This window comes from Bubalus kerabau, chromosome 14 (genome assembly GCF_029407905.1).
Source record: "Bubalus kerabau isolate K-KA32 ecotype Philippines breed swamp buffalo chromosome 14, PCC_UOA_SB_1v2, whole genome shotgun sequence".
NCBI lineage: Eukaryota > Metazoa > Chordata > Mammalia > Artiodactyla > Bovidae > Bubalus > Bubalus kerabau.
In genome coordinates this window covers 28,034,840-28,053,031 of record NC_073637.1, presented here as the reverse complement: position 1 = coordinate 28,053,031, position 18,192 = coordinate 28,034,840, and the positions used below count along the sequence as shown (strand labels likewise).

The 18,192-nt window shown below is 42.8% G+C and overlaps 1 protein-coding gene across 4 annotated transcripts in view; it reads left to right on the top strand.

The window, feature by feature from the left end:
* Positions 1-18,192, top strand: part of CA8 (carbonic anhydrase 8) — an 85,185-nt gene that overhangs the window by 50,663 nt on the left and 16,330 nt on the right. For 2 of the 4 annotated variants that reach the window (XM_055546059.1, XM_055546060.1), the window contains 5 exons: positions 209-304; positions 5,489-5,551; positions 7,029-7,077; positions 7,776-7,888; positions 16,292-17,141. In XM_055546059.1, the coding sequence (XP_055402034.1) occupies positions 209-304; positions 5,489-5,551; positions 7,029-7,077; positions 7,776-7,888; positions 16,292-16,426 (456 nt within the window). In that variant the 3' untranslated portion in view covers positions 16,427-17,141. Of the gene's footprint in view, positions 1-208; positions 305-5,488; positions 5,552-7,028; positions 7,078-7,775; positions 7,889-16,291; positions 17,142-18,192 lie in introns of those variants that run through there. The other 2 variants (XM_055546058.1, XM_055546056.1) reach the window with 2 other exon arrangements.

The window sequence follows — 18,192 nt, the reverse complement described above, 5'->3', positions numbered from 1 at the left end:
CACTGAGCCCTGCTTCTGTTGAGAAATAAGAAGGAAGGAATTCACACAGAGAACCGGGATTCAACCAGTCATCTCTTTGTATCTGTCTGTAATGCTGTTATTGCATACCATACCATATGGATAGGGTCAAGGAGAAGTTGATATATCTGTTTTCCTGAACAGAAGTGCCTTTAGTAACGAGGTTGCCTCTCTGTCATTGCTCATCCAGCTCCACCTGATCCACTGGAACTCCACCTTGTTTGGCAGTATCGATGAGGCTGTGGGGAAGCCCCATGGAATCGCTATCATCGCTTTGTTTGTCCAGGTAAACGGTCTCTTGTTAAGATTACTACATTGTTCAGAGATGCTTCTTTTCTAATTCATTGTGCAGAAGGTTTTTTGTTCTCTTTCAGTTTTACTACTTAGAAAGGACATTAAGTGCTTATACAGAGAACATTGATAGTTTAAAAATAGAAAACTTGGGCTTCCCTGGTAGCTCATTGGTAAAGCATTTGCTTCCCAATACAGGAGACATAGGTCAATCCCTGGTCCTGGAAGATCCCATTTGCCTCGGACCATCTAAGCCCGTGTGCCACAACTATTGAGGCTATGCTCTAGGGCCTGGGAACAGCAACTATAGAGCTCATGTGCTGCAACTACTGAAGCCCGAGGGCCTTATAGCCTGTGCTCTGTAAGAGAAGCCACAGCAGTGAGAGGCCTGGGGACCACAGCTTGAAGGTAGCCCCCACTCAGAGTAACTAGTGAAATCCTGTGTGTGGCAACAAAGACCCAGCACAGCCAAAAATAAGGAAATAAAATTTAAAAAAAGAAAAAGAAAATGTGGTCTTTGTGGATCAAGTTCAGCCATATTCACTGGTAGAAAATGGTTCAGTGTGTTATCAGAAATTTTCTTCAGAATGGCATTCAGAGTCATTGGAGAAATGAATTAGAAAATGTCTCCTAAAGGCAGAGTTCATTTTATTAATGAAAAAGAATTTCAGGAAATGTTTTTGGACCCTGCTTCACTGCAAAATATAAGAAAAGTCGATAGTATAATTGTGCAGTAGATTCCTTTAGCTATTTGTTATGAGTAATTTTTCTTCTAAGGTGATTGCAAGAGCCTTGTAGAAAAACACAGATGAAATAAGACAGGCAAAAACCTTGGTGGATATAGAGTTTAGATATGAGCTCTTTGGTGGGCAAAGAACATTATATGCATTGAGTGAAATATACTCCTGGAGGAGGAAATGACAACCCACTCCAGTATCCTTGTCTGGAGAATCCCATGGACAGCCCTGGTGGGCTACAGTCCATGGGGTCCCAAAGAGTTGGACACAACTGAACATCTAACATACTTACAGTAAAATGTACAGATTGGACTGTATGCTTTCAAAGGTAAGATTTTAATTTAGTTTTTCAGGTGACTCTTTTAAACTTTGTCTTATCATCTTCTTGATGCAATAAAAGATTTAGAGCTGAAAGAGACCCTGGAAGGGGTTCCCAGGTGGCTCAGTGGTAAAGAATCCTCCTGCCAGTGCAGGGCATGAAGGAAAATCCACATTATCTATGTGATGATGCCTTTCTCAGGAAAGAGCAATATCACAGAAACAGCACAGATGTTCACGGAAGAAAGAAGGGCTGATCCTGAGTGTCAGCTGAGGCAGAGAGGAAAGGACCACATCTGGGGCCTTGCACTTAGGTCAGAGGCTGGGAAAGCGGAGGGGAGGGTGTCCAGGCAGTGAGGATGGACTTCCCTTTAAGAAACTTGACTCAAAGACAGAAGGGGTGATAACTAGCGATGATGTGCCCAGCGAGGTTCAATTTGTTTCATTCTGAGATCTGAGATGGGCCTGTGTTTTTATTCTGAGCAAAAAGAGCTAGTGCAGGACTTCCCTGGTGGTCCAGTGACTAAGACTCTGCACTCCCAGTGCAGGGGGTCTGAGTTTGATCCCAGGTTGGGCAACTAGATACCGCATGCTGCAATTGAGAGTTTGCTTCCTGAAAAAAAAAAGATCCCTCATGCCACAGTGAAGATTAAAGATCTTTTCTATCCCAACTAAGACCCAGTGTAGCCAAATAAACAATTACACATATTAAAAAAAAACAAACTAGTGCCGATATAGTTTGAAAATACTGCAGGAAAGGAGATGATTGATGCAGAAGAGCCCCAGAGGAAGCGGGGGGTGTCGGATGAGAGTTTATATGGATGCACTGACCCCGGATAGGAGGGGCCCCACCCTTTCTCCAAAACAGAGGGCTAGGAGGAAAGGGTGGGCACCAACGGCAAGCACGTTTAGGTGAAGAAAGACAGGAAATTAGGGGAGTTCATGCCTGATGACCTGTATTATCTCCCAGACACGCACAGCAAAATTATTTATAGAGCAGAGGAAATGTGGGTGTGGGATTGAGTTTTGAAATAGCTCAGGAGGTGAATGACAACAGACTTGACTGTCAGGGTGGGAGACCGGCTTGAAATTGGACATCACAGACAGTCTAGGACAGCGGACAGTGGGCTAGTCTCTCCATCCACCGTGAGGAGCAGAGAATTCTAGCAAATTAATTGTGGCATCGATGGGTTGCAGAGCAGTTGATTTAGGAGGGCAGAGGGACTAGACGATGGAGAGATGTCTTCCAGGGTAGGCAGGAAAGGAAAGAGACAGAGCCAAGAGGGACCCCAGGGCTTGAGTCCTTGTGATCAGTGAATAGGAAGAGAGAGAAGAGAGGAGAGGGATGGATGGGTGGGCAGCTACGGTCAGAGGGGATGGTCTGTGGAGTTGTGGGTGTCAGGGTGAAAACAAATCCAGGGCACATTCTCAGGATTGGTTGACAGAGGTGGGATGGAGCTGAGGGACATGGAGTGAGGGGTCAAGAGAGAGGCCAGGGAGGGCATAGGTCACACCCAGGGATGCTGAAGTCCTTTGGGGTGACTGCAGGAGGGAACGACCATTGGTTATGACCAGTGGATCAGTGAGTGATAGTGGAGCAGGATAGCATGCAAGGAGGGCAGTCCACTCAGAGGGGGCTGGCCTTGGGCTTGTGGAACAGAAGACCCATCAGAAGGTAACAGCCAGGCACTGGCCAGAGCTCTTAATCTCATCTTTGAGGGAGGCTGCACAGTGTCCACTCAAAAGGCTTGGAGTGAAGACCTTGAGCAGATCCAAGGGGTTCACAGAGACCAGGAGGTGTCAGGGAGCTTGTCAAAGATGTGGCATCGTCCCATTCCAGAGGGTGTGGTGGGAAGTGAGGGGATTAGCCGTAGAAGTTGAAAGATTCAGGGCTTTGCAGGGCTGAGGTTCTCCAAGAGGAGACTGACGGGAGGGCTGGCATTCTGGGCAGTGGTGAAAGGTGGCAAAGGGCAGAGGTCAGAAGTTACCCAGTTGCGGGTGGACTCTTGGCCCCAGCTTGCGTTGTCACCCACACTGTTGTAGGATTTTAGGGACTGGGCTGTGCAGAGCATCATCTATATTTTCTTTTTGGCGGCTGTAACCTCTTCAGGCAGGACTTTGACAAAGAATGGAAGGAATGAGATGGAGCGATAGCTGGAATTGGCTGCAAAATATAGTTATGTCCGCAAAGTATAGAACCTTTATAGATAGAGGCAGTCATAGTTATTAAATGCTGTATTTGATGCTGTGTAGCATTCTGAGTAAGAGTGATCTGGGTAATAATCACTGAGTTTCGATGCACCGTGCCCTATTCTAAGGTTTTTGTTTGAGTCTTTTTTTCAACTCCGTCACTTTAATCCTCCCTGCTGTATAGAGAAGAAAGCTGAAGGACAGAGAGGTTAGGTAAACTTGCTCAAGACTGAAAAGTGAGTCAAGGTCGGAACCCAGCATCCAACGCAAGTGACCTTGTTCCTGGGCCACTAAACTGTGTGGCCTCACAGTGTTCAGACGTGGGCTGTTGAGAGAATTATGCTCTGATCAGAGATGCACGAAGTGACGACAAAGCCCACCTGTGGGTGTAAGCATCCAAATACTACATTTTGCTTAAACTAATACAACAGAAAGCGGAAGTGTTAGTTGCTCAGTCACGTCTGACTCCTTGCAACCCCATGGACTGTAGCCTGCCAGGCTCCTCTGTCCATGGAATTTTCCAGGCAAGAATACTGGAGTGGGTAGGCATTTCCTTCTCTAGGTGATCTTCCTGATCTAGGGATTGAACCTGGGTCTCCCACAATGCAGGCAGATTCTTTACTGTCTGAGCCACCAAAACAGCAAAGGAGTCTGTTTTTCCCTGAAGGTGCGGTGCAGGCATCTGCCTACAGGTCCACACTTTGACACCAAGGAGTACATTTTGCCTAAGAAACACACACACACACACAGAGTAACTTAAGAGAATTCATTTTCTGTTTCTAGAGCCTATCTCAGGAATTGCAAACACTTGGAAAATATAATCTTGATTATTTGGAACGCATTGGCCTGTGTTAGGTTGTATGAGTTTCCTGTCGCACCTCTTTCCTTTGATCCCCTTTGACCTAGTGTTTTTCCAAGTTGGTTCACAGTGGAGAGAAGCAGGGCGTGTGAACATGGTGGCAGCTCTTGTAGGTCCTTGTGAATCATTCTCCAGAAATGTATGTGCAAAAGGAAAAGCAAAGCATAACAAGGATTGTTTATCTGATGTTATAAACGGCCTCTGTTGTGACTGCTTTCCATTAGCATGGACGGAAACTGCTGAAACTTGACTGAAAAGTAGAAAGGAGATTACACTTATAATTTTTAAAGTTAGAGTCAAGAATACCTCACATCATATTCTTTTTAAAATCTCAAATTCCTTGGGACATTTTATGCACTGAAAATATGTAATGATATATAATGCTTTAAAATAGAAAGCTACAAACAGCATATTCTTTTTTTTTTTTTTTTTTGAAGGGTAAAGCAAAAAGTTTATTGAAAAGAAAAGTACATGTGGAAAGGGCCTTGGGTGAACTCAGAGAGAGTTGCCCAAACAGCATATTCTTATTTAAGAATAAATAGGTGATTACAGAGTTATGTCCAATGATAAGAAATAAGTGTCTCAATTTCAGTGACTTTAGCATATGAAATCACATACTTATTTTTTGGAGTTAATAAAAATTTTTCAACTTGATACAGTCATTATAATAATGATCTAGAAATGCTAAAAGTAAAAATAGAAGGCTTTGGGCATGTGTGAATAATTCTAATTTAGAAATATCCTCAAAACTTTTATATTACAGTGTTATGTGATTAGATATATATATATAAACATAAATATGTTAATAAATATATAAATATAAATGTGTAGGACAGTGGGTAAAATCTATACCTAGCAAGGTAAATTTAGAATAGATTCTTGGAAATGCCCAGGAACATATCTAATACTTTCTTGTACTTTAATTGCCTTTAGTAGATGTTGACCTATTTATTAAGAAGTAAGTCTTGTATTCCCAAGAAGGACTTTCAGGTGAACTTGAACTTCACTTCAGTTGGTTATTTTACTTACGTATTTAAATGCTTAGTAGCTATGGTTTATACTTTATACATTGCAGATCGGAAAAGAGCATGTGGGCCTGAAGGCTGTGACTGAAATCCTCCAGGATATTCAGTATAAGGTAAGTCATTCTCTAAAAGAAAATAAAATACTGGTTAGGTAAGAGCCTTCCATGTCTATCCTCAGGCTTGGAGATTCCCTAAAAGGACTCAGACAAGCTGTTAGTCTCCTGGTTGTGGTTTATTCCAGTGGAGGGATACAGAGCAAAAAAAGTCAGCACAGTGAAAAGGTGGATGGGGCGCAGTCCTGGAGAAACCAGGTACAAGCTCTCAGACGTGCCCTCCCAGTCGAGGCGCCTGCGGGCACAGCTGATTCTCCAAGCAGTGATGGCACAGCACTTGTGAAGCGCTGCCAGCCAGGGAAGTTTACCCGAGCCTTGGTGTCCAGGGATTTTATTGGGGGTCAGTTATGCCTGGGCAGCGCCTCAGGGACTGACCTCAGCTACGCTGACTCCAGCCGTCCACCCCACCCTGAGCAAAACCAGGCTTCCACCATAAATTACTTTGTTGGGGTAAACTTATCTGGTCCAACTGGTACAGCCTGCCCAAGGCCTCAGGCACACAGAGCCACTCTTACCAGGCGGCTTATTCCAAGGACTCAGAGACTATCTCCCAGGAGGCAGCCAAGGGCTAGGCTTGAAGACAGGACTTTTTGGGGGGATTGTTTAGGATTTGAGCAACCCAGGCCTCCTCAGTACCTCTTTCTGCCCTCTGGATATAGGAAGGTAGTGTAAATGAAGGAAATAAAAATTGTGGCGACCACACTTCAGAGTATTTATGTGAAAAAAGAAGCAACACAAGCTCACATAAGTCATAAGATGATACCTCCCTGAGAAGGTGGCTTAAGGTTGATTTGCCCCAGTGGCTCAGCAGATAAAGAGTCTGTAGTACAGGAGACACAGGAGACCCAGGTTCGATCCTGGGTCAGGAAAATCTGGAGAAGGAAATGGTGACCCACTCCGGTATTCTGGAGTCCATGGGGTTGCAAAGAGTCGAACACGACTAAGCAACTGAGCATTACCTACTGTGCTGCCAAGAAGGTTAGAAACTGAGAGCAGAGTTTCAGGAGGAAAGTCATTTCTAAAGACTCCCTGGGTCAAGGCCCACATCTCTACTCCAGGAGCAGGAAAGGCAGTGACGAGGGGCAGACAGACACTGGACGGACAATTTTAAGTTTCACACCAGGAATTATAGGGAAATTCCTGAGCTGTGGCCATAGCAAAAATAGTTACAGACTCAGAGCAGGAACGTCCTGTTGGAACCAAGCCCTGTCACTCCAGTGAGAAGACAGATTGACACACCCACAAACCTGAGGGGTCTGGCATTCAGAAAAGACTTCAGGGCTTTCCCTGGCGGGTTCAATGATTAAGGATCCATGCTTCCACCACAAGGGGCATGGGTTTGATCTCTGGTCAGGGAAGTAAGATCCCACATGTACAGTGTGGCCAAAAAGAAGACTTCAACCTCGATTTTTAGTGCTTATAAATGTTCTTATTCTAAAATTTTGTGTTAACGTGGGGTACTTTTTTTTTTGTCCAGGGGAAGTCCAAAACAATACCCTGCTTTAATCCTAACACTTTATTACCAGGTAAGCATTTATTGGGTTGCATAGGGTGAATTTTAACTGTGGCTGTGACTGCATTGTTTTTCTCAGAATATACACAACTGTATCTTATGAGTTAGTAAGCTTTCTTTATAATTAATGTTCTTTGTAGTTGTTACCAGTTTCAGATTGTTCTAAACTTGGGAGTAAACTTTTTGAGATAATAAACATTTTACCACTGAGCTTCCCTGGTTGCTCAGACAGTAAAGAATCCACCTGCAGTGCAGGAGATGAAGGTTTGATCCTTGAGTCGGAAAGAGCCCCTGGAGAAGGGAATGGCAACCCACTCCAGTATTCTTGCCAGTATTCTGTCCAGCCTGGTGGGCTACAGTCCATGAGGTCGTAAAGAGTTGGACACAATTGAGCGTGCACACACACACACACACATCTGGTATAGTATATCAAGTGTTTATATATCTAGTTTATATAACCATATTTAAATATGTATAGGAATTCACTGATACAAAATCACTATAAATAATAGAGGATACACCATGTTCTCTATTGATTGTTTTCTTCATATGATTAGTTTTAAAATATATATGTGAGGCTCCAGTTTAAAAATGACATCTGTCTGAGACATGTTATCTGGATGGTTTGTAAGTTTGAAAATGATTGTTGGACTCTTCCAAATTATTTTTCATTAACTCACCTTTCCGTGATTGGTTCATGCGGTGGCACAGACCCCTTGCTGCGTGATTACTGGGTCTATGAAGGCTCTCTCACCATCCCGCCCTGCAGCGAAGGTGTGACCTGGATATTATTCCGATACCCTCTGACAATATCCCAGCTACAGGTGAGAGGAGGGCTTTAACCTTCCAGGACGAAGTTTTGCATTAAAGGGTAAATTTTCTCTCTGTAAAAGGGAAATGTCTGTTTCATGTTCTTGCTCCTTTTGGCTCAATTAGATCAGTCACATCTCTTCAGATAAAGTTAAATGTCTCGAGCCAGTGAAAGCAGTTGAAAGGTTAAGGATGAACAAAACCCAGCTCCCATTTACCATCTGTACTTTATAAGTCAGTTTTTATAGAGTAAATAGAAGTCAGTGAAATACTCAAACTGTTCATTAGTCTAGTTACTGCTTCATGTGGGATTTCTCAGGTATTGGAGAGGAGAAAGTTCTTGGAGGTGAGGTGAGAACACTGGTTATTTCTGTAACTCACACTCAGGCTTTGTAATAGCTCTTTCTTGGCTTGTACAGGAAAATTCTGTATGGAGAGGGTGGGGGACCTAGAAAGAATGCCCTGTAAAGTTCTGGATTGTTCTCTAGCCACTTTTGGTCTGCTGTCCCCTACCTTGGGTTCAGCATAGGTGCTCTAGATGCTAATGCAGCGTGTGAGGCACCAAGGTGAATTGTCACTGGGATGTCACTGGTGGGGCAGGATGCACGGTCACTACAATGTGTTTCAACATTGATTTTGATGTTATTAGTATCATAATATTTGATACTAAATGTACCATTTGTTAATGCTAAGAAGACAGCATTATTAATGATCACTCTCAAAGGACTTAGGCAATATGCTAAATAAATAAGCCAAGTTTCCTTTAGAAATTCTTTACAAACTATTATACCCCTTATATTTTATAACAAGTTCAAGTTTATTCACTATTCAGAAAAGCTTTCTTTTGTTTGTCCTTAAATCTTTAAAACACCTCTTTCAGCTCTGAACAGTTTCTTCTTATTTCTCTTTTTCTGAGGATTGATTTTAAAAGATACCCATTCAGCATCTTCATTGTTTCATTATTTTAGAAGCTTTGATCACACCACCTTTGGGCCTTCCTGTTTTTAATATGACAAATCCCAATTCCTTTATCTATTCAGTCTTTTTTTTTTTTTCTTAGAGAAACTATTCCTGAGTGCCAACCAGACACAGAGGATCCAGAGATTAAAACACAGTGTTTATTCTTAAAAAGTTCACTGTGGAGTTGAGGAGGCAGATGTTCATACAGGCAACTATGTTGTGTCATAAGTAAGGAGCTCTGGAAGCACATAGGGCAAAAACCCAGTTCAGACTGGAAGGTCCAGGGAATAACTCCTGAAGAATATTAGGAGTGAGTCTGTTAAAGGAGAGGGAAGAAATTAGAAATTTGAGTTGAATGTTAAGAATAGAGGTTTGGACTAATGAGATATAGATGAAATTTAACAGCAAAGATGGTAGCTGCTGTAACAGATATACTCCAAAATTTCAGTGACTGGGGACTTCCCTGGTGGTCCAGTGGTCAGGACTTCACATTCCAATGCAGGGAATATGGGTTCTCTCCCTGGTTGGAGAGCTAAGATCCCACATGTTTCAGGGCTCAAAAAACCAAAGCATAAAACAGAAGCAATATTGTAATAAATTCAATAAAGATTTAAAAAATGGTCCACATCACAAAAATCTTAAAAAATTTTCAGTGACTTATCACAGTAAGAATTTATTTATTTTTTTACACTCATAAAATCTAACAGATGTATTTTTGCTTCACAGTCAAGGCTTTTCTCTGTGTAGCCACTCAGGAAATGGGGTTGCAAGATACTCTGCCATCTTCAATACCTCTCTTCTCTTAGGTGTGGGCATATAGTGAACAGGAGGGGAAAGCGTGTGGAGGATCTGAAGGGAGACTGCTTTCTAAAGACTAGACTGAGAAATGGAGAACACCATTTATGCTTCCATTCTATTGGCTGGAACTTAACCCATGGCCACACCTGGTTGTAGGGGAAGCTGAGAAGTGAATTCTAGCTTCATGTCCAGGAAATAGAAATGGATTTGATCATCTGTTCAGCTCAAGTTGAGAAAGACAAGAGAGCCCAGCTGAATGTAAAACCTCAGTGCAGATGGAGGAGACAGGGAGTCAAGGGCTTGCCCACAGGCCTTGGGGACAGCCAGGAGGGAGTGATGTCCTGGGATCCAGGACAGGAGAGAGGATTTCCAAGTTGTGGAGAAGGGAGGTAAGCAGTGACAAATGCTACAGAGAATCTAAATAAGATGCGTGCAGCTCATGCAGGTAGAAAATACAGTAAGTCCCCTACATACGAAGCTTTAGGTTGTGAACTTTCAAGATGCGAATGAGGTACTGTACTGTAAGGTTAGAAATGTTTTCTTTCTTGTGTTTGTTTATGTATTATTTCTGTGAAAAGTATAAACCTATTATAGAGCAGTACTGTATAGCCAGTTGTATTAGCTGGGTATACCTGGGCTAACTTGGTAGGACTTAACAAACAAACTGGACTTACCAACATGCTCTTGGAACAGAACTCTTTCCTATGTAGGAAACTTACTGTAACTATGCTTTATAAACATATGCCCAGGAGGCCACTGCTTGATTCTCACTCTTCACTCTTTTTTTAAAGTTAATTCCATTTATGTATTTTATTATTTTGTCTGTGATGGGTCTCTGTTGCTATACATGGGCTTTCTCTAGTTGCAGTGCAAGGGTTTCCCATTGCAATGGCATCTTTTGTTGCAGAGCACAGGCTCTAGGGTGCTCGCGTTTCAATAGTTACTGCATGTGGAGAAGAAGCCAGTAGTTCTGGTTCTTGGGCTCTAGAGTTGAGGCACTGTAGTCGTGGCTCATGGACTTAGTTGCCTTTCGGCATGTGGGATTTTCCCGGACCAGGGATAAAACCCACGTCCCCTGCACTGGCAGGCGGATTCTTATCCACAGCCAGGGAAATCTTCACGCTTGACTCTTGTTTCCTGCCCCAGTGTGTTCACTGGTGGATCTTGGTGCTTCTCTGTTGCTGAGCTTTGGCTTCTGTTCTCCAGTATCATTCCTCTACCATCCCTTTCTGTATGCTGTTCTGGCTGCTCTAGGTCCACACCCCAGCCCATCCAGCCAGTTTGCCGTGGAGAAAGCCTTCATCTCTTTTCAGAGTTGCCATCATGCAAGAAAAGATTCATGAACAAGGAATGTCATTGCCAGTTAACTGAATCATTAACTGAAGTGAGATGTTTCTGTGGAGCACTGAGCTGAATGGGACCCTGCATAAGAGTTTCAACTGTGTTAGTCACAGCGGAGGGGTCAGACTGGCAGAGGAAGCAGAAGCAGCTCAGGGTCTGCAGTCACATTTGTTCAGCAGTTTAGGGGCAATTTTCTAAAAATAGGTCAAATCTTTAATGAAAAATAAACTTTTCCTCTGTAACCACAGTAAATGTCTATTTATTGAAAGTCAATTTGAATGAACCTGGCTGAGCCACAGAAAATTCTCAGTTCCACTTAGAATCCCACAAAGGATTCTCTCGCTAGCACAGTATTGGGGATGTTAACCAATAGTCTGTAATGTGATAATTTACTTCCATGTCATCCAGTAAATTATGCAACAACCCAGAGGCAACTCATCATGCCTTTTGGTCTTGCAGGCTTCAAAGGGAGCCTTGCTTTGTACCATCCCCCTGAGTGAGGTCAGTGACAAAGTCTAACCCTAACTCACTAAGTCGTGCTTCTCAATTACTGGGAAATAAGCTGTGTCTTCCTCAAAGGGAGCCAAAGCCAAAGGAATGTGTATTTGAAGGAATAATTTCAACTGCTCTTGGAAATGGATAACTTGCCAGTTTCTTTTCAAGAAAAGAAGATGTAGGTGCTGTTAGTGCAGAACTCCATTGCAGCATCTGTTCAGAGAGCAGGAGTGTGGAAATGGACACACACACACACTCACATGTACATTAAATTGCAATTTAGAGTGATTTAGGGGAAAAAATGATAATCTTAGGAGAAAATGAATCAGTTTGTCCTTGATTTGAATGTTTCACTGTTGCTGCTCATATAGTTCCAGAGAAAGCAGAGTCCAAAATAGAGAAGGTCCAGAGAGGCAGCAAAACTGAGAGGAACTAAGGGTAAAGGTGTGATTCTAGAATCAAAACCAAGAATTGAGGAGCCTCACCTTGTTGGGCTTGAAGAGGAGCAGAGAAACATAGAGACAGAGGCAGAGAGAGGATTGATACAGAAAATAACAAAAAGAATAGCAAATGGCAGGTGGATGGCTACTAAGTTGATTTTTTGAGAAACAAAGCTTTGTATTGAAGAAATAATGTGTCCTCTTATAGGGGTAACATATGTTACGAAGTAGCTGGGTGTTATGGGCTTCCCTGGTGGCTCAAACTTAAAGAATCTACCTGCCAATGCAGGAGATGCGAGTTCCATCCTCTGCCTGCTAGTCCAGGAGGAGGAGTTGGTACCTATAGTGTAGTATTGACAGCTGAGCCCAGCGTGAACCATTTACATCTTCCTGAGCACTAGAATCCTAGTGTCTGGGACTGGGAGCCCCTGGTTGGTTGGTTGACTTTTTCATGTTGTTCTGGTTAGCAGACTGTATGCTACGGGAAGAAACCCACACAATTGGATGGATTTGGATAAGTGTAATTTAAAACATTTAAAAAAGTGATCTGTAACTATTGTCACTGGCTTGTCAATGACAATGCAGGAGATGTGGGTTCGATCTCTGGGTTGGGAAGATCCTCTGGAGAAAGAAATGGCAACCCACTCCACTATAGTCCATGGGGTTGCAAAGAGTCGGACATGACTTAGTGAGTAAACAACAACAGCAATTCATGTATTGTTATGAATTTCCTGGTGATAAAGGAAAATAAGATGAGAACAGGGACTTTTATGTGTTAGTTTTCTTTTAACATGATGACACATGAGATGTAAATCAAAACAAGTCTATTACAAAATGTGTGTAGGACCCCTGGAACTACTAAAAGCAATGTGTGCCAAACTTCAGACCCTAGAAATTAGCCTGTTAACTGCTGTCATGAAGAAAGCAGTTTTAAAGCTGAACTTTGAGTGAGTCATCAAGGTCAGATGTCAGTGAAGGCTGGAATGAACGTTGTAGACCAGTGGGCGTGCCACCCAGTTCAGGGAACAGTGGCTGCTCAGCTTTCTACCTTCACAGGTGAGGACGTGTCTCCCAAGTGTTAAATCTCTCTCCTCTCCATCTCTCTCTTTTAAATTGGCTGAACACACATACCATGTTTAAGTAGAGGAGCATTAAAAATCGATGAACTCGTACGTACTGATTGATAATGATGGCCCCTGTATGGCCCTGACATTTGAATTTAGCTGAAGACTTTTATCTTGGAATATTATTCTGCTTCTTTCTCAGTCTGTCTCATTTTTGTGCAATAACAGAGTGCGCACTCAAAACCATTTGAAGTGACTAAAGGATTCTGAGGGGTGGTTACTTCAGAAAAATTGGCATTTCAGAGAGATGTGTTTTTTCCCCTATCTTTGTTGATGTTTGAAGTCTTCAAAGCATCACTCTGATCAGAGAAAAACATTTCTTGTGAAGCAGTTCTCTCTGAGAAGGCAATGATTGGAGACTGGCCGGCTGTTGACTCAGATCTCTTCTCGAAGAAGTCGTTTTCACAGAAGGTATTTCAGGCTGAGGCCTGGGGCTTGAAAGATTTAGTTTCAGTTCAGAATACGTAAATACAAAGTTAACTCAGCTTTGCAATAAGCTTCAGAGTCAATAAGAAATGGAGTATTTCTTGAAATACCTCGAGGCAGTCAAGTTTTGAGTCCACAGTGCTCATTGGTGACCCTGTCCTGGGTTTATAGGTTCTGATCACAGCTCTTACATATGGTCACACACACAGAGAATGGGAGGAAAGAGAACCTTCTGTTTCTCAGTCAACTGGTTTATTATTTCTAGTCTCTTTTTTTGCATACAAAATTGTAGCTAAATAATCATCTCCAAATGCAGAAGCTTGGACTTCAGAAGTCATGTGGTTATTTATGAACATTCTCTGTGTGCTTGGAGCTGTGCTGAGTGTTTTCATGAATGATCTTATTTACCTCATATCACCCCTGGAATACTGTTATCACCTTCATCTCTGTTATTCACAGGTGGAAACTGAGCTTGAAAAGGAAGAGCAGTTGGGTTGTTTGGGTCTTGGGTAGCAGAGAACAAGAACTGGTTCTGGACAAGAACCAGCCTTTGAATGCAGTCTGTCCTTGACCTTCATCTTCTTTTTGAAAAATCATAGGCTCCTCTGACTAAGAAGGTTCCCTTTCACTCCATCTCAGGGAAAACTAAGAAAAATGCACCTCACAAATAATTATAAGGGATTCTCATGAAGACTTGGCTCTAGACATTTTTCAGGTGCAACAAGCACTATGAGTACTGCCATATTCCCTCCTGTAAACCCGTGAGAAGGTCTAGTGAGAAACTATTATATAGATTAAAAATCTCATGGCTTATATGACTGGCACTTCTATATAAAAACAGCATGTAGATGTTATTTTAAAAAAACAGGACAATCCTAATAGGATCAGGGTTAACCCATTTAGGGAAATCAAACAGTGTTTGAAGACATAGGAAGATAGAACTTTAGAAGGCAAATTTCTTTCCTTTTATAATTCTATTTATTTATTCATGGCTGTGTTGGGTCTCCATTGCTGTGCAGGCTTTTCTCTAGTTGGAGCAAGCAGGGGCCGTTCTTCATTGCGGTGCAAGGGCTTCTCCTTGTGGTGGCTTCTCTCGCTGCGTAGCACAGGCTCTGGGGTGCGCTGGCTTCAGCAGTTGCGGTTTCCGAGCCTTAGCGCATAGGCTTGGTAGTTGTGGCACATGGGATTAGTTGCTCTGTGGCATGTGGGATCTTCCCGGGCCAGGGATAGAACCCGTGTCTCCTGCATTGGCAGGCAGTCTTTACTGCTGAGCCACCAGGGAAACTAGAAGTCAAATTTCTAACTTGGGTTCTGATCTAGCAAGCCATTTAATTTTTCCCAGCTCTGATTTCCAATTCATATGTGAGTGGATTGAATTAGAATCTTGTGAGATTTGACTCTTCTGGAGTCAGGGAACCTCTTCTTAGGAGAATGCACCAGTGAAATTTTATAGGAGTCCCATGGGTACTCTAAAGTCTGTGGGTTTCTAGATTTTTATTGGAACCCTGAATTAGTTACTATCTTGTGGGATTCCCCCTCATGATTGGGTTAAGTCTGTGTTGGTGTTGTGTGAACATTTGTGGGTAGAAGCCTCTGAGTCACAGATGGTGAGGCTTTGGTCGATTGGTGCTATTCACACCACATTTGCTTAATGTCCTGGGTTATATGCTGGCTCTAGGGTCTACTGATGACTAGAATTTCTGAAGAGGTGGCTGTGGGACTGGGAAGAGGGCACGTGGCCTTGGAATTGTCAGACCCAGATTATCTGGAATCTGTACCTGTCTGACCTCAGTTTCTCCTTTTGTGTAAAGAATGAAGAATGTCTCATGTGATTTTATGTGGCATTTAAAGGAAATAACAGATGATTTGACAAAGGCAAATCAACTGCTAGATGGCAGTGAGCTTGGCAAAAGCTCCTCATGTGTTTGCTTGTCGCTCAAACACTTCCAGTGGGTGGTGTCTGGCAGACTATGAGTTCTCAGGAGGTACAACTTGGCCAGTGAGGGAGACTGCAGTGAGCTGATGGGAATGGTCTCTTGGGACTGTGGTAACCAATAGTGAGTAACTGGAAACGGGATCTGGGGAGGCTGCCTGAGAAGGGAGATAAACTTGAAAATCACTGTTGCTACAGGAAGAAAATGGGCTTAAACTTTTGAAAAATCAGAGGCATTCTTTGCTCTTTGGAGGGCTCAACAAGCAGCAAAGGGAGTTTTCTGATGAAAAAGCCTCCATCTAATATATTTAACATATAATCAGTTAGCATACAGTAACACCATGATTCATTATAGAGATATACTTGGGAAGCATTTCAGAACATTTCTTCATTTGTTCACTTTTTCTTATTATGTTACGGCAGACATAGAAGTTTTTTTTTTTTTAGGTATTACAGATTATCTCCTTTTTATTTTTATCTTTTTTATTTTTGGCCACAACAAACAGCATGTGGGGATCTTAGTTCCCCTACCGTAGATAGAACCGGTGACCCCTGCATTGGAAGTATCGAATTTTAACCACTGGACTGCTAGAAATGTCCCCATAAGAGCTATTTGAGAGAGATGTATATCATTTTTGCATGAACAGATCCAGCAGGTTTTGACGGTTGTTTGGGTTTATCTGGAGGCCTTCCTATCTCTGCTTCTGTTGTCTTCTTTCCTCTCGTAGAGGTTGTGTCTAATGTCTTAGCTCTGGAAGAATGAACTCAGTTTTTCTCTTTTTTGAAGCCTAATTTTCTCTTTTTAAATGCTTGTAATTTATGCATATTTTAAGTTATCGATGAGATTCCCATCTTGCTCATGGCTGGTCGACAATTAATCTGTTCTGCTTTTATTTTCAGATTGAAGAATTTCGAAGGCTGAGGACACACGTGAAGGGGGCAGAGCTCGTGGAGGGCTGTGACGGGATTTTGGGAGACAATTTTAGACCCACGCAGCCGCTCAGTGACAGAGTCATTAGAGCTGCGTTTCAGTAGCCAAAGAAAACAGGAGCTGAGAGTACGTGTGGGTACTTCATCTGGGTACGTGTGGATTAAATGAGGAAAACAGGCACACAGTTGAGCCTGCACGTGAAAGCAGCTCTCATGATGAACCTGTTAATTTTGCAATGTGCATGCACTTCATTGAAATTTAGGACACATTCTCAAGCCCCATTCATTACAAGTCAGGTGGTTTGTAAAAATTTCACACCCTTCAGGGAAAAATCTACCGTTCTTATGTTTTCCAGCAGTGCAGCCTTTCATTCTATTGATAGGTTTTGCTTTAATATCAGCTTTCATAAGGGAAGGCACTTGAGGCAGGGTAACGATGATACGCAAGTACTTCTTCTTTGGTACTTTGCTGTGTTGTCGTAGCTTGAAACTGCAGCTGTTATCTCCTGATGAATGGGGAGCATGAGGAAAGGGGCTGGGAGTTGTTGAGCCTCAAAGCTGGCCACTTGTCCAGTGCAGATTGGTCATCTTGCTTATTGGGGTAGGTAGTGAGGGTAGATCAGGCCAGAGTGATAATACTTACCCTGTGTAAGTGATTTTATTCGATAGATCAGGAAGCACTTGGTGATTATATAAATGCAGCATGTTTCTTTACTGATGGAATATTCTAATAATCTATACATTTTAATATATTGGATTCAATGTATGTGTTACTTACCCTTAAGGAGCTAACAAAATAAACATCACAAACAAGGAAAATATAAAATATATATAAATGCCTGTGTACTGGGTTACTTCTTCACTTTGTAGATTGACCAGGATCACATGCCTAGGTCAGTGTGTTGCTATGAAACCGCTGCTTCCCGTGAGAGGAAAGTGCCTATTGGAACAGTTTCCGAGGAGTCAGCACAGAGCTCTGTTTAGTGGTCCGTTGGGAGTGTGTCTTCTCACCCTATGTCAGTGTTCCAGTGGATGGGGGAGTCACAGAGGAACTGAAATCTCTGGCCTCCAGGAGCTCACAGTCTGGGACTTCCTTGGTGGTCCAGGGATTAAGACTTACCTTCCTGGAAGAGTGTGTGGATTCGATCCTGGTCAGGGAGCTAAAATCCCACATTCCCCATGGCCAAAATAACAAAGTGTAAAACAGAGGCAATATTGTAACAAATTCAGTAAAGGAGTGGAGGAGATTTTGGCTAGAGGGAATATCTTTGCAAAGATCCTTGAGGGTCCCCTCTCTGTGGAGATGGTAAGACTTTGGTGTGCTGAGATACCTGAAAGAAGCCCCCTGAGTCTGGGGTGTGGAAATGAAAGGGAGAGTCAGGTGGGGCCCTGTCTTCAAGGGCCTTGTCAGCCGAGTTAGATGTCTTTATCTCATTGTCAATGTGTTGGCGTCTAAGGGTTCTCAGGGGAGTGGCCTGACCCCTGTATATTCTCAGTAGATCACAGTGGCTGGAGAATGAATGGACTGGATTACTGTGGGCCAGCCTGGGGGAGTAGAAAGGTATTTTAGAAGTCCATTGGGTAACTAAGGTGCAAGGCATGGAGGCTTGGGTACCAGACTAGGAACAGTGCGGATGGAGAGAGGTTTATGTTTGTGAAAGAGTCTTGAAAGTGATATCTAGGGGTAAGTTGCATGTGAGTGAGAGGAGATGGAATTATCAATGATAACAGCTGGGGTTTGGGGCTTTAGAAACTGTAGGCAGAGTGACAATAGGGAAGCTGGAGGAGGTTCTGTCTGAGATGGAGAGAGAGAGAGGACTGAGAGTGGCTTGTCAATCACAACAGTGGGTGGACCCATCATGAAGGAAGCT